Here is a 16102-nt window from a genome sequence, read left to right on the forward strand (position 1 = left end):
AATGTAGGAATGTGGACACTACTGGGCTAGCCAGCAGCAACAATATTAACAAGTCCTAGGAGGTCTTCAGACAACCTCAAGCTAAAGGGAGAAATAGTACTGCCTGTTTGCATAAAACTGGGAGAAACTGGGTAGGAAACACGTGTGCTTGCTCATGACCCTCACGTGAGAAATCCATGAGAGTAGAAGAGTATGTGACGTTTTTGATGGTAACAGACTTAGGTAACACAGGAATGTTATAAAGAGTGATTGTTGTCTCCTGAATCTCCTCCTGACTTTTGATGCTTTTAATCCAGTGTTCTGATACAGGGAGATTACTGCTTGGCAGTTACAAGGACAAGGCTTTTTAAACTGCAGTTTTGCACTGCTAAAATGAGGAGCTCTTCCTTAAAGGGGCACTCCTGCCCCTTCCTCTCTTCTCTATTCAGTGCTAACCCTTGTTTTTATCCCACTACAAGCTGGTTTTCATGAAGTTAAAGCTTCAGAAGTGTGCTTGCTGCCTTTTCCAGTGCTACCCTTTGCTGGTTTAGTTTTGTGTACCAGCCTCACTCTGCAGACAGGAGAGTCCTGGTGTTGACAGGAACAAAACTGCCTGTTCCCATGGCACCGTTTAAAGTGCTGTAACTCATAATGAAATTAGCACTCTTAAATGTTAGCTGGCATGTCTGAATGTATCTTCCTCAGCAGGCAAAGGTTATGATCCACAGGGATAATCACCAGCATTGTCTTTCCTTGCTCAAAGTCCTCCCTGTACTGCAGATTTTCCCATCTGTGCATCATCCTGGCTTTTCTCGCAGACACTGCCTCTGCGCAGGACGGAAATGAGCATCTTTGGAACCTAAGGGAAAAGCAAGTGATGCTGACAGTGCCCTTGCCAAACCTTTAGCTACATGGTAGCCTTTCTCATCACTGCATGCAGCAGAAATAACTTTCCCATTTTTGGTACTCTGCATGCTGTTGCAGTTTGAGGAGTATGGGGCAGTCATAAAAAGCTATGATGTCAGCACCATCACGTGCTGTATTGTTCCAGGGAAATAGATGTCGGTGACTAAGCATGAAAAAGAGAAATTCATCCCATAGAGGTCATAAATAACAGACCCTGGGTGTAACAAAGATGGTCCACAAAGGGAAGGGGTAGGGGCTGGGACTCAGGGCAGCATGGGACTTCAGGTGACAAGTCAGGAAAATGCTATTAAAAGGATCTTACTGTAATTATCAAAATGCATCAAAAGAGGCAGACTGGTGCAGCTGTACCTGCTGGCTTTTGTGTAAAGTCAACTGATCTAGCAGTGCACAAATCCGGTTAAGAGGGTCACAGAGCTGCAGCCTCTGTCTGTACTGGAAAACTAGTGGGTGTATCTTCAACTTCCAGATGTTTTCTTCATTTCAAATACCCCTTGGGATAATCTCTTGCCTTTACCGCAACCACCTAGAAGCCAAGCTGTGATAAATTCTGCAGTTATGTAAAATGGAGACAAAGCTCAGCTCTCTCCCTTGTTACACATTTGATTCCAAACGAGGATTTAAGCACGTATTTTCCTCCTCTCATTCTTTGTTCATCAGTAGCCAGAAAGGCCTGACCGAGCCCTTGCCCGCACACAAGAGCAGCAGGGACTTTAGCCTGTTGTGTACGGGGTGAGTGCAAGAGCTCCGAAGGCCGTTCGGCCCTAGCGCAGCCCTCCCCAGCTGTTTACCCGCGCCCCGCAGCCCGGCTCCGCGGCGGGCGCGGCCCCGGGCCCGCCCCGCGCTCCCATTGGCGGGCGCGGCCGCGCCTCCGCCAATCGGCGCGCGGGGCGGCGCTGCCGCGCGGGGCCGCCTCCATTTCGCGGCGCAGCGCCGCTGTTGCGCAGCAGTCGGAGCCGCCCGCCGCCCGCGGAGGACGCGTCTGCCCCACCGACCCACCGCTCATCTGCCGTGCCGCACAGAGCAGCCGTCCGGCTCGGCCTGCATCGAGGCACACAGCCCAGGTTCGTAAAAGCTGCAGGGGCTTCCCCGCGGAGCGGAGCGCCGGCGAAGCGGAGCGTGTGCGATGCGGGGCGCTTCTGCTGTGTGCCCGGCCGGCCCGCGGGCTCCTGGCCGGCGTTGTCGCCGCTGCGTTCCGCTCGGTGCGGCCGCGGCGGGGCCGGCGCGGCGGGCGGGTGCGGCGCGGCCGCCATTTTGTGGCAGAGCGATGGCGTTTGCTTTTCTTCTTCGGCCGGGGGGGCGGAGCTGGCCGTGAGGGCGGCGCCGGGCGGGCCGTGCGCCGGCTCCTATTGGGGCAGGGCTGAGGCGTGTCCGCCCGCCGCCTTCCCATTGGGCCGGGGCGGGGCCGCGTGGCGCAGTGCGGCAGCGGTGCGGGCGCTGCTGAGTCACCCGCGGGCCCGACGCGCCTGTCCCGGCAGGGCCGCGCACACAGCCATGAGCGGCTGCCGCGTCTTCATCGGGAGGCTGAACCCGGCCGCCAGGGAGAAGGATGTCGAGAGGTTCTTCAAGGGGTACGGCCGCATCCGCGACATCGACCTGAAGAGGGGCTTCGGCTTCGTGGTGAGTGCACCCCCTCTCCCTCGCCCACCCACTTAGTGCACACTCGCATTTGAGGTTTGTGAAGCTACTCCGAAAGAAAATTAATTAACGCGCCCATCAAGGCACACCAGGTGACAAATAGGTATCTGCTCGTTCACTGGAATGTAATTGCTTGGTCATCTTGTCTTGGTTTTGCAGGAGTTTGAAGATCCGAGGGATGCAGATGATGCTGTTTATGAATTGGATGGAAAAGAACTTTGCAGTGAGAGGTGAGGTATCCTATTTCATGACTATACAAGCTTGGGGATCTAAAATAAAAGTCAACTTCAATTTGAATTGTGTAGTCAGTATTGGTCAAACTACTTTGTTTTTATTTGGTTCATCTTATGTTTGTCCTGAGAATTACAAGTGTATACAAAAGAAGAAACATGTAAAAACAAGTGTTACGTTATGTGTTTCCTTACACAGGGTGACCATTGAGCATGCCAGAGCACGCTCGAGGGGCAGAGGCAGAGGGAGGTACTCTGACCGGTTCAGTAGCCGCCGCCTGCGCAGTGACAGGAGGTACGTGCAGCTTTGAACCGGTACAGTTTAAAAAAAGAATGCTTCAGGCTCATCCCAGAGAATGTGACCTGCAATGAGCTATTCAAAGGTGTTGTTTGCCTTTTAAGTAGTGTGATGTGGCAGAAGGATAGTGAAGATTACAGAACTTCTCAGATATGCCTGTCATCCTTATGTTCCCTGCCCTAAGTACTAATGCTTGCCCTAGATTATTCTGGGCATTACGTAGTTCAGGTCATAATACTGAAGATGATATGCTGATTTTAGCTCTTGGTACAGCCCTTGTTAATATTAGCATGGTTATATTGTATTTACTGATAGAAGTCTGAATTGTTTGTTTCAAAACAGAAACGCCCCACCTCTAAGAACAGAAAATCGCCTCATAGTGGAAAATTTGTCTTCCCGTGTCAGCTGGCAGGTTTGTTGAAACATGATTAACTATTTTTACTTCATTTAATGGGTATGTTATGTAATGTAATTATTTTGTAAAATAATTAATTAAATTAAAACATAATTTATTAAAATGTTTTATATAATTAATATGATTTTAGTAATGTAACTTAAATATTTTGAATGAAAGCTAGTTAATGTTAATTCATAGTAATAATAAATTTGTATGTTTGAGGATATATATTTTTTTTTTCTTGTTTTTAAAATCCATTTTAACCACATATTAAACCCTTTATTTGCCAGCCTATCTGTGTCGTTGGCCTTATGACGAGGAGTGCCTGTGGGTTATCCTAATCGTTCTGTCTTGGTCACTCTTGGTCGGGCCTGGTTGACTTTCCAGTCAGCTCCTACAATGTCACTTGGCCACCTCTAGATCTGTGTTTGCCGGTCTAGACGTAATCGATGCACTCCTTAAAGTGCCACATTGCAGCGGTCCCAGAGCGTTAACGAGATCTGATTCCTAAGTTGAGAGCTGTTCTTCCTGTAACGCTTCCGAATAACGAGGTCCTGGTCGAAAAGAGTTGAAAGATTGGAAATTAGGTGGTCGTTGGAATCCTGATCGCAGTAAAGTGGTCCTTGGTGACATCAAGCATAGAGAATGGATCCATCCATAGTCTCCTGATAGGGAGGGCAGTGCGATTAATGGCTTCCATCGACTGGGTAGTGTTCGGCAAGTGGGTGGCGAAGAGCCAGTCGGGCATATGTCATGACGGTATCTCCGGTCGCTTAATGCAGTTTGCTGCTTGGCTAGCCTAGGGAAATGTTTATAAAGGTAAAGTAAACTATATTTTTAATGACATATGGGGCACAAAATAATTGGTGTTATGTAAATGTAATTTTGTATTCATGTAAGACTTGTAATGTAAATGGAGACTGAAATAGTCCAAAAATATATGGGTAGTATTTCAAAGTCAATTAAGTAGATATAAAAATGTGCTTTTTATTTCTTTTTTCTCTCTCTTTCTTTCTCTTTGTTATTTAATCTATAAAATCATTTTAGACTAATATTTACCTTAATGTTAAGACCCTTTATTAGCATTTTGCTTAAAGCAATATGCTTTTCTCATTTATTTCGTGCCCTGATACAGATCATGATACAGATAATGCAGTTTTGATTACAAGTGTGGCAGTTGCCATGTTTGTGATTTATCTAACAACTTCTCTTTCAGTAGTCATAAATTTCTTTTGTTTGCTTTAAACTACTTTTGTATAAGCAAATGTTAATTTCACTTCTTTGGGTAACAAAAGTGGTCTTGTGTTAGGATCTCAAAGACTTCATGAGGCAAGCCGGGGAGGTAACCTTTGCAGATGCACACAGACCTAAGTTAAATGAAGGGTAAGCCTGTCAAGTGATCTCTTGAAAGCTGTAGAGTAACCTGTATATGTAATACTTGGGGAGGGAAGCTGGCTACTTTTAGTGTCAGCAGCTGTTTGTAGCTTAATTTAGGTATGCTTTGAAAATGCATGTGGGAAATGTTTGGGGAGGGGAAATTTTCATGCTTCAGTGATGACAAGGGATAATTACACAGAGCAGTGTATGCTTTGGGGTTTTGTTTGTTTGGTTTTTTCCTTGTAATTGGTAATTAAAACTTGTAATAGCTTTATATTTGGGTTTTTTTTTTTTTCCATAGGGTGGTTGAATTTGCCTCTTACAGTGATTTAAAGAATGCTATTGAAAAGCTTTCTGGTAAAGAAATTAACGGAAGGAAAATCAAACTAATTGAAGGCAGCAAAAGGCACAGGTATGGATTTCTACTCTTTTAATAATGCTTAAACATTGACTGAGAAACCCTGGAGTCGGTGACCGGGCAGCCGAGCTGGAGAGCTGTGGAGTGCCTGTTGGGGCCGGGGCCGTGGGTTCCGCAGCTGGCACTGACCGGCGCTCCCTGTTGGCTCCTCAGTAGGTCCCGCAGCAGATCCCGGTCACGCAGCAGGAGCTCATCCGGGTCTCGCAGCCGCTCTCGCTCCCGCAGCCGCAAGTCCTACAGCAGGTCACGGAGCAGGAGCCGCAGCAAGTCGCGATCAGTTAGCAGATCTCCACTGCCAAGCAAGAGCCAGAAACGTGGTTCTTCCAGCAGATCCAAATCTCCATCATCCGTAGACCGACAGAGGTCTAGATCAAGGTCCAGATCTGTTGACAGTGGCAATTGAACTATAAATAACTTGGCCTGGGGGCCCTTTTATAAACCATACTTGCTAAAACTTGTGGTAAGTATGTGACTTTCTGTGGGAAGGGGTTTGGATAGGGAGAGGGGAGGGAAGGGGGACTTTGTAGATGTGGACCATGGTGGGAAGGGTTATTGACTAATTGTATTAAATGTTTTTTTGATAACCCTTTTCTTGATCACATTTTTTGTGAATGTCTGAAGTGTATAGTTTGTGTATATTGGCAGAGCTCTTTATAACTAAAGCAAACAATTTTTTTTGTACTCTAAAGTCATCTGAACACTTAATTCTCAGCATATTCAACTGTGAATAGTGACTAAAAACATTAATGTCTCAGACTAATAGCTGTAGACATCTAAGAGAGCTCTATATGTGCTGTACATAAAGCTTTATTTCAGAGGGTATTTTTTTGTGCTTTTGAGACAGTGTTTCAGCTATAGGTCAGCAGGTTAAGTGCTGGTCGGTACTGGTAATAAAACTTTATTTTAATATTTTCATTTAATATGACTTGCACTACACTAAGAAAATGCCCATCTCACTGCCCTGTGGTAATAATATTCTATAAAGCACTCTTATTTCTTGATACCTAAGAATAAAATAGTTCAAATAAAGTATAAAGAAACATTTATGCTTCTGATTTGTTTCTTGGTGTTAATAAAGTGGTTAAAATGTTTCTTAAAGATGGATCTGTGCCAAAGTGATAACTGTTTTGGGCAGGGGTAAGAATTAGCATCCTTTTAAATGCATTGTGTGATGTCCTTGTATGTGTCTGTGTTCTGAAGTAAGAGCGTGGATAATCAGGCTGTCATATTTCATAGCAAAAAGTGGAGTGGAGAGTCATTTATCTTTTAATGACTTGGGATAATAAGTGTGGACTGTTAAAGGCAGATGTAGTCAGGATACTTCATAATGTATTTCTGCATGTTGGTATGAGAACGCTGAAGTGTAGATAAACCATTTTTGTAGGCATTAGTCCTCATACTGGGGAAAGAGGGACTTTTAAATTGATGGGTGGGAGTAATCCAGCAGTAGTACCATCAGGTTCTGTGTTTCAGTGTTTGTACCTTCCAGTGGCAGCAGTCCTCAGCAATCCCTGTGTTTCTCAAGCCCTCACCCACTAGAGAACTTAAAAATTTAATTTTTAAAATAGTGTTTTTTCTTATAAAGTGCTTTACAAAGCTGTTATAGTAATCTGTATAAACCTTTAAAAAGATCTTTGTAGCCTAGGCTCTGATTTGGATAGATCGTAGGAAGTGCAAGGTAGTTTCTCTAGGAGCAAGGTCTGGCCTTGTGGGAGGTTGGGTGTTTGGCCTCTGCAGCCCTGCTGCCCTTTTTCCCTGCTGCTGCAGAGTTCTTGGGTGCCAAGCAAAGGAAGGAGGAGGAGCTCTTGTACTGCATGGGTCTGTCTGTTGAGGTGTGTATTGGGCTGCCAGGCACTCCTGAGAGCAGGTGTTGAGAGCTGGTGGGCATCTGTGTCTCAGTGGGACTTGGCTTCAGCTGGAACCCAGGTGGCTGAAGACACTTGATGAAAAGGGTCACAGATTTCTTTCAGGCTAAATGTGAAGTATTATCTGCTCTATAAATAGTTGTTCTAAATTCTGTTTCTAGACTATACCACTTACTTGCCGCACAAGCAGCATAAGCAAGTGTCTGCATTTTCCCTGGGGAGCTGGCTGTTCTCATGATGAGCTTCCTGTTAAACTCCCAGGCTTTGCAGTATGGAAGCTTATGTTCATTTTTGGTGTAAAAAATTACACTGTTTATTTAGTGTAGGTTCTTGGTACAAACCAGTTTATTCCTAATTAAGATGAACTACTTTGGGTTACAAGGTGTAGTCTGGACATTAGAGATGGAGATGCCAATCTTCCCTGGTGCTGTGTAGTGTGACCGTACCTAGGTGGTGTCTAGAACAGGTGTGGTGTTGAGTTCACTGACGACTGCAAAAGAAGGCACATTTAAGATTCATCTGATATTGGAGGTACAGCTGCTGGGCCCAAACTCAGCATACAAATGCAGTTTGTGTAGCCATGATCCTGGTTTCTGTGCCCTCTGCTCTGGGTGATCAATGGTACCACACAGTACCTCCTGGAGCATGGGAGAAACCAACAGCCCATGGGCTCCTTGCCTGTGAATTCAATCTCATGGGCTTCTGCCAGTGGAGAAACTTTCACAGCTCATTCTGGGTCTGTTAGAAAAATTACATTAATCTGCAGTGATATTGTCAGGATCTGCTTCCATTATGTTCCAGCAGGACAGTTACAGGTAAGTGAAATTAAGAAAGGGAACTGATGTAGGCGATGGTTTTCTTACAGGTAAAACTGGGACAGTCACTTGGCATGTTTTTCAGCTGTCCCAAAGGGTTGTCACAATGACTTTGAAGTCACTGAAGGTCTCCTCCTTTCTGGGCTGACAGAGCAAGGCTTAGTCTGGAGTGAGGTCTTTGGGGGAGTAAGTGTGGGCACAGATGGCTCTGTGGCTGCTGAAGTGAGTGTATAGGTAAGTTTGGTAGAACAGCTGGAGACCTATGAGCTGGCTGCAGAAGGTAGAGCTTGGAGGGTTGTGAGAGCAACTGCTTCAGAATCCGTATATTGTTTTCCTGGTTTTCCACTGTTTCTGCAATGTCTTGACACTGATTTAATTTCTTCAGCGCTAAATGTGTCCACACTTGCAGAGATAATTTTTGCCGCATCTGAAGAAAGAGAAAAATGTGAGAATACGCAATTCTGAAACCAGGTTAGGGGAAGATTGTGCCAGCCACAACTGGAATTACTGGGTTATTTAAAACAAGAGGAAGAAACTTGGGATTCCTGCCTAAAGACTGAAGCCATTTTGTTTCCAGCCATTTATGACCTGGGGGCTGGAATACATGCTTTTTGTTATAGTCTTGCCAGCCCTTGCTTGTCTATTTCCAGTATCAACTGTTTTGCTTTGAACACACACCCAAGGATCCAAATGAGTGTGTTTTCCCCCCTCATTAAGTTATCCTCCAGCATAGCTATAAGATGGGTGAAGTGATCCTGAAGCAGCTCTGTAGTAGCTACTCTGCTGCATCTGTCTCTAGGCAGTGGAGAAAAGCTGGACTGGCATCATTGGAGTCGTGGGTGAGGATCTCATTCAGCTATCTGTGCAGTCAGCTGAGCTTGGAATTAGGGAGCTGCTGGAGTTGGAGGAGAGTCTATTTCACATCTGTACCTATATTGTATATATTTTAAAATGAAGTTTCAATCTCTTAATATACTTTTCTAGTAAAAGACTTAAATGTTTTGTTCCATTGGCCATCATAATTGGCAGTTCTGTCCTCGGGGAATCACTTAGCAGCTTAAAGCAAAGCTGGGATCTGTTGCATTAAAGAATATGTAATGGTTTTGTGTAGTTTTAGCCACACACAAACACCTCTGTTCTTTCCATGTGCTCAGGGCAAGTCATTACTTCCACAGGGTCTCCACTGTAGCTTAGAGCACCAGACTGAAAAAACCTGAGCACTGATAGTTTTGGTAGTATGTAGCTGTATGAAACATTCTGCTGATGCAAGAAGTCCATGGAATTTCTAAGGTCTTCAGTTACCTCTGAATTTTTGATTCTGACTTGAATTTAATGTGCTGGCTATGTAATCCCTAGTTAAAGAGCAACTGCCTTTATAAAGCAGCGATGCATCAGTAGTTACATTGTTAGTATATATGACTTAATGTGGAAAGTATAAGAAATAAAGGAGCAAAGCTGTACTTGCCATTGGCTTTCATTTTTCTATCATGAATCCGAAAGACCAAAATGATCAGAAATGCTTCTCCAAGCTGGAACAGCAAGTAGAGTAGTGGGAAGAAGTACAGGGGGCCAATGATCTCTGGGGTGAAGGTGACCTTGAGGATAGCTGAGCAAAGCTGTACATTCTGGCAGCCAGTTTCCATGCACACTGTCCTCCTGCACCTGAAGGAGAAAAAGTTCAATAATTGCATATTTAAATTGCTTTCAAACAACTGAAACAGAGCCGTGCTCACCTTGCTGGTGCACTTACCTATGGCTAAAAGCTGCTCTGTCAGGAACAATACTGCAATCCCTAAAAGCTTTTGCCTCCTGCTCCATTTGTAATGGGCAGAGACAGATTGTGTTACAAATGTCAACTTTGTTCATAATGGTATCAGAGGCCTCGTCTGCGCCTCTAGACTGCAGCTTCCTGCAGGGAAGTAATCTCCTGATGTGGTCAGAGTCCAACATATGAAGGTATAAAATAGGACTAGGAGGATTCCTACCTGGTTTATGTAGGATGAGGAAAAAATGAGGAGCAGGTTTTATATGTCAGGTTTTCATTCTAAATTCCTGGGGCTGCAGCTGAGAATGCACTGACTGATCTGAGGTAGTAATTAGCTGGGGAATAATCGTGTCACGGGGTTTGAGCTCTGTTGATATTTCTCAGTTTTTTTGGGTTTGGGTTTTTTTCTGGTGCTAATAATTTTTCCCCCCAGCTTCATTACCAAGAGCAGAGGGTGATAATATATTTATTTAGCAGGTCAATAGTGACCTTAAGCTAAAACCCTTCATCTATTTGTTCAGCGAACCTTCCATGGTGATCAGGTGCCTATGCCAAAAACACCTGCTTAGCTATTCCTCCCCTCTCATTTAAGCCAAGCAGCAGTTAATTTCCCTTCCCACTCAAGCTGTGGGAGTCACTGGCTTGGGACCAGCTTGTACTGTGTCTGGTTGTATTCCTAGATCCTATTTCAGGTGGAGTCAGTGTTCTACAGAAGTATATTACTAAAATTCATATTTTCATCATTCCTCTGCAAAGCAGAGCTGCCAAACCTCTCTGTTCCTGATGAGAGAGAGGGGAGGGACGTGTGGAAGAACATACCGGTCATCAAGCTTGAAGGCTGCAGAGACAGCGTAGCCCAGCAGGAATCCAGTAAGGGGCATTAAGGCAGAAGTTCCCAGGAGAGATGGTGAGAAGACAACCATGATACAGCTTCCCATATTGGCCACAGACAGAACAATTATTGCAGCAGATGACAGTAGAAGCATAACCATCCCTGCCTAAAAAGTGATTGACAAGAGAGAAATCCCCAGTAAAGTTTTCCTCAGCTGTTAGAAACAGCTGTACCCAGTTCTCTCTCCATCATGTGAAGTACACAGAGGGCATAAGTGCCTTTCACAGACAAAAATGTTATCAGTAATCAATAAGAGACCATCCTCAGCTAGTACCGAAAGAGACCTTAAATTAACCAAATATCTTTCTAGTCTGTATGCAAAATGAGGGCTCTTGCTGCACAAGCTGCTTGTTTCTCAGGCATTGCTACTTGTCTCTGTCCAGGTCCCTTTGTGGCTAGGAAACCACTTTACTCACAGGTAGAGCCTAGCAGAGTTCTTGAGTTAGACAATGGTGCATCTGGTTGTCTGGATTTCTGTTTTGCTGTCTAAATGCCTGATGTATAAAGGAGGCAGGGACATGATTCCAGGCAGAAGTGGGCACTTGGTGATACATTGGCTTCTGTTGGATAGGAATCTCAATGACTTAAGCAGCAATTTTGTGATTCAATTTTTGCCTGCTAGACCTCTGAGAGTACCGGGGTGATTTTAATTTGGTTTGGGATGGTTATTGTTGTTTGGTTGGTTTTTATCTGAGTTCTGCTTTGGTATCATCAGTAGTTTGGGGCAGTGCCTATGAGGTTCATTAGTGCTGATGTAACAAAAAATTTCCAAAGTTAAGACTGAAGCAAAAGGAGAGCAATATAGGAAGTTGGCTACAAAATGTCTGCCTGGAAAAGACGGAGGACTTTTCCTTGGGCAAATATTTTAACCATTAAAGTGGTGAAATGGATGTCTTGATCTCTAGCCTTGACCTTTTCATTGATTTGTGGCATGTCTTAGAGAAAGTTAATATGTCTGTGATTCTATTTTTGAAAACTTCCTCAAGGCTCTTGATTGAAAGGCAACTAGCACAGGATACTTCTTACCTTGGTGATAAGGCCAGTGTACTGTGGTTTCTTCTCATTCAAGATGATGCCGATGGCACAGGGGATTAGCATCAGCACCAGGGAGGTGATAATTCCTTTGTAAGGTACCTTGCCCTGCAAATCATCCTCATATAGTCCTCCCGAGTAAAGGTAGAGAAGCAGTGGCATTAATCCAATGGCCAGGACCATGGAGCATGCAGTCATTACAACACTGAGATGAAGAAAGGACCCCTCAGTAGAAGAACAACACTTTTAAAAAATGGAGTATGCAAATCTGATTAGTTGCCTGGACATATGATTTTAGTAGAAGACTTTACCTTTTCCCCAACTTGTCACCAAGATCTCCCCAACATCACTGTGAGACTGTAGAAGGATGTGATATGAATGAGAAGGGAAAAGATGACTCAAGGTTCATACATGCTGGGAAAGGGTACATACATACCCATGACAAGGGTACAGTTCACATTTCAGAAATTCACAACTGAGAGAAAAGGCAATACTTTTTATTTTCCTGCTGGATCTTGTTTTATCACTAGGGTTTGTTGGAGAGTGGTGTTCTGCTAGTTCAGCATTTCTCACTGATGCAACCTCTTCAGGCAGCATGAGCAGTTTACACAGAACTGCATGTATAGACACAGCATATATATATATGCTCTATGTACTGCTACGTGGAGAGGAAAACATGTTCCTGCACCCATGTCATCAACAGCAGCGTGCCAATGGTTCAAAGAAAGGTAGAAAGTGACACTGTAAAACAGGGACAAATCAACTTATTGAGCAATTTAAAAATGTTTTTGATTTGGTATTTCAGTCCTTGTCTAGCTTCTTGGGGCTTCCTAATGTTGATAAAATTAGTTTCTGAACCAGCCATATAACTAGACTGGCCTGGACAATGAACAGGTACGTAGCTTTCCTTACCTGAGGTTCCCGTCCCCTCTCAGTGCCAGGCTAAAGATGTTGGAGAGGTTTCCCCCTGGGCAGCAGCCACAGATGAGGATGGCCAGGGATTCTGAGGTGCCCAGCTGGAAGAGCTTGCCCAGTATGAATGCTGTTAAGGGCATGATGCTGTACTGAACCAACACGGCTATTGCCACACCTTTAGGTCTCCTGAGGTGAGTTGTGATCTTGGCTATCTCTATTGTACATCCCAGAGACACCATGATGACCAGGAGGACCACAATAAGGATTATGTTCAGGGCTGTGTCTATAGCCTGCTGGCCAGATGCAAAGGGTGGTGCCAGACTGGTCAGGGAGGTGCTGCTCTGTCTGCAGCCTGGGCTCCAAAGTTCTGGGCTATCAAAAGCACCCTTGGTCTTGTTCATCCTGCTGAGGGGTTAGGAGGTATCTTCTTCTGTAAGTGGCTGGGAAGGTGAGGGAAGGATTGATTCAAAAGTCCAAATAACATTAAATTAATGCAAGCAAAACATTAGGTCTTTTTCAGGACACCGCTCTTAGCCTTCAGCACCTGTTGAAACAGAAATCTGCGTTTAGAACAATCAGCTGTGAACCCCATTCATTTTGGAAATATCATGTGCTGTTTGTGTATCTTCTGCTCTGGTCCTCCACTTCTTCCAGCATCCACCCTCATAATGAGACAGCTGGTGAGAGCAAGAGGGAGACAGCTCAAGGTGGATAGAGAAGACAGGTAAAGATGGGCACTTCCTACAAAGGAAAATGAACCAGAGCTCCTCTCATTCACAAGATAATGCTGAGGCCAGTACTTGAAAACATGATGTATCCAGGATACTTTTGTTTTTAATGAGATTATAAAATACTTATTCTTCTGGCCATAAATAAAGATTTTGATAGTGAGGTCTAGGAAGATATTACTATGTGGATGAGTAATTTCTCTAGTAAATTCTTAGAGGCCTTCCTTTCTCTTTTCCTGATGTGTTAAGTCTGACACTGTCTATAAATTTTTGGTTGTGTATAGGAATTAATTCTCCAAGCCTTACAAACACTGAAAATATTATTTCCTCCTTGATGCCGAGGGAAGGTTCTGCATGGTAGGTACCTCAACTGACCTCTGCAGAGCAAGGCTGGGCTCCATGGGCAGCACTGCTGCATTCAGGACCTGGGGTGCTCTGCATTGTGATCCAGCCAGGGCTGCAGACATCACACAAACTCTCCAAGCAAAGCCAAGCAGGCAGCTGTTCCCCAGCCCAGACTGGTACCTGCCCTGTGTTTTCAGTACAAGGCTGCACGGCATGACACACTCAGTGCTCTGGTGTGCAGGGAAGCAGGGCCTGGCAGCTGGTGCTGGGGCAGGAAGAGGGACTGGAAGGGTGGTTAGTCCTCCAGCTTGTGCAAGAGTGACTGCTGCTCATCCTGCCACTGCTCCCTGTCCCTGGCTGGAATGGGGGATGTGCTTCCCTACACCTGCCATGCCCTCAGGTGTCGTACTTCCTGATCCCTCAGCAGGTTTTGCCTTCATTTAAGGCATTTATTGCCTTCAGATTGACCTGAGCCATCCCCTAGGGCAAGGAAGGGACTCTAGAAACAGAGCTGAGCATGTTAAACTAGAGCAAAATGGATGCAGTTACCTCAGTGCTGGTGGATGCAGCTGTAGGAAGCTTTGGCTGATCATCCACTGCTCCGTCCTTTCCTGGCTGGCCTTGGGGAGCGGTCGTACTCTTCAGTCCTCCTGCTTCAAGAAAATCCCCCTTGGTAAAATCCCATCCTCTGCTTGCAGGACATAAAGCCTGGGTCTAAAAGAGCCTCACAGAGAGGGAAGTTGCTGTTCTTTGGTAGTTGTATTAACAGGACTGGGGAAGGGATTTTAACCAGGAGATTTGCTGCACTGTGGCTGAGCTCTAATTCCTTTGCTGAAGGCTATTATGATGCTGCAGTAGCATGTCCATTGCTTCTATTCATCTGGGAGCTCAGCAGGCTCAGCCTCCGCAGCCCTATTGCTCTGGAAACATTGATGGAGGCAGGCAGGAATGTCAGAGCTGTTCTTTGTGTTCCTCCCCACTTGCTCTTGCTTTGGTTGGGAACTTTGTTTTCCAGGCTGGCAGCCAGGCTGGAAAAGCACCAACAGCTCAGGAGGCCAGCACAGGCATCCCCCATCGGGTGGGAAGGAGCAGTGCCTGTGGCTCTCATTGGCTCTGCACATCCATGCCCATGGCTTCTCCTACACCTTTGTGAGCAGCACGCTGCCATTCTTGGGGACAAGGGGCCCTGCAGGGCCCTTCCTGCCTTGAGCCCCCTGTGTCACTGTGGTGGCACAGCAGTGCCTCAGCTCGTTGCTGAGCTCTGGCTGAGCGGGTGAGGCTAGGAGGCCTGCAGCACTGTGGGCATTTTGATTTTCTGGAGGCATCTGCAAGACTACCAGGCACAAGCAAAGGCTGCCCAAGTAGCACATGGGCAAGATCCATAAAAATGAAGATAAAGTGCAGCAGCAAAGCCTACAGTAATTCTTTATCACTCTCTTCAGGATTTTTTCCCCTGTGCATCTCCAGCCTTCCTAAAGAAATGCTTGTTTTTCACCGTGTTTGCCTTTCAGCTGTGTGCTGAATTTTATAAGAAATGGAGAGTCAAGCCAAGCAATAAAGTGCTTATAAAATGCTGCTGCCTCAGCAGCACCTCATCTTCCCCTAAACTCAGTGTAGCTCAGGTTTTTAAAATGGCAATGTTCTAACACTCTCACCCTTTGCAGGACTGTAGAAGAATGTTTCAATGACTCTAATAATTAAAAAATGCCTGCTAGTTGTTCATTGTACAAGCATGTCCCCAGTAGTTAATGGAGGCAATGGCACAGGACCCAAGGAAGAGACTGGCTGAAGAAAGCAGAATAAATCGGGATCATTATTTCACCCTGCTTCATGCTTGGACATTTAGTTATTTGATGTGGGCACCAGAGCTGGGAGTTTGCATTTAAGCGTGGCCAAAGAGCTGTATCTCAGCTGCAAAGCCGCTGCTCCCTGCGGCAGGACCCGGGCGGTGGCACGGCCGAGGATGCTTGGAGGAAGGAGCGTGCCCGCACTGCGAGGGCAGCGGTGCCCAAGTACCGCCTTGCTCAGGGGATGCTTTCGCCTTGCAGAAGCCGGCTGTTTAACCCCTGGGCAAAGCGTGCCTTTTCCGTACTTCGGCCTCTCCCTGGAAGGGCTCAGCTCCGGGAAGGTGAGCTCGCAGCCGCTCTGACAGCGCTGTCCGCGGCTCCCGTGGAGCCGGGGCTGCTGCCGCAGCGCTGGAAGCCCGGCCGGGAACCGCCCGGCTGCGCCGCTGGAGGGCAGCGGCCGCATGCCCGGCGAGCGCTGCTGCCGCGGAGCGCACCGCCCAAACTCCGCCCAAACACCGCCCAAACTCCGCCCAAACACCGCCCAAACTCCGCCCAAACACCGCCCAAACACCGCCCAAACACCGCCCAAACACCGCCCAAACACCGCCCAAACACCGCCCAAACTCCGCTCAAACACCGCCCAAACACCGCCCAAAGATCGTCCAAAGACCGCCCAAACACCGCCCAAATACCGCCC

The 16102-nt window shown here is 46.1% G+C and overlaps 2 protein-coding genes across 5 annotated transcripts; one reads left to right on the forward strand and one right to left on the reverse strand.

The window, feature by feature from the left end:
• The first annotated feature begins 1812 nt into the window (after positions 1-1812).
• On the forward strand, positions 1813-6303 carry SRSF5 (serine and arginine rich splicing factor 5). 3 transcript variants are annotated; one of them, XM_021540759.3, is made up of 8 exons: positions 1813-1967; positions 2382-2523; positions 2701-2771; positions 2971-3066; positions 3412-3481; positions 4776-4849; positions 5145-5255; positions 5415-6303. In XM_021540759.3, the coding sequence occupies exons 2-8, from the start codon at positions 2398-2400 to the stop codon at positions 5662-5664; spliced, it is 798 nt and encodes a 265-aa protein (XP_021396434.1). In that variant the 5' UTR covers positions 1813-1967; positions 2382-2397; the 3' UTR covers positions 5665-6303. The 3 variants fall into 3 exon arrangements, with proteins under 3 accessions (XP_021396434.1, XP_021396435.1, XP_077640239.1); XM_021540760.3 differs by having other exon boundaries at positions 5418-6303; XM_077784113.1 differs by lacking the exons at positions 5145-5255; positions 5415-6303 and having other exon boundaries at positions 1815-1967; positions 3757-4791.
• A 1111-nt stretch (positions 6304-7414) lies between these two features.
• Positions 7415-14446, reverse strand: SLC10A1 (solute carrier family 10 member 1). Of its 2 annotated transcripts, none has more exons than XM_021540757.3 (6): positions 14168-14446; positions 12543-13089; positions 11625-11835; positions 10526-10704; positions 9407-9603; positions 7415-8368 (listed from the first exon to the last, which is right to left on the reverse strand). In XM_021540757.3, exons 2-6 carry the CDS (start codon positions 12944-12946, stop codon positions 8202-8204), a joined length of 1158 nt encoding a protein of 385 aa, XP_021396432.2. In that variant the 5' UTR covers positions 12947-13089; positions 14168-14446; the 3' UTR covers positions 7415-8201. The 2 variants fall into 2 exon arrangements, with proteins under 2 accessions (XP_021396432.2, XP_021396433.2); XM_021540758.3 differs by having other exon boundaries at positions 12543-13222.
• Between the last annotated feature and the right edge of the window lie 1656 nt (positions 14447-16102).

Source organism: Lonchura striata, chromosome 6 (assembly GCF_046129695.1).
Source record: "Lonchura striata isolate bLonStr1 chromosome 6, bLonStr1.mat, whole genome shotgun sequence".
Taxonomy (NCBI): domain Eukaryota; kingdom Metazoa; phylum Chordata; class Aves; order Passeriformes; family Estrildidae; genus Lonchura; species Lonchura striata.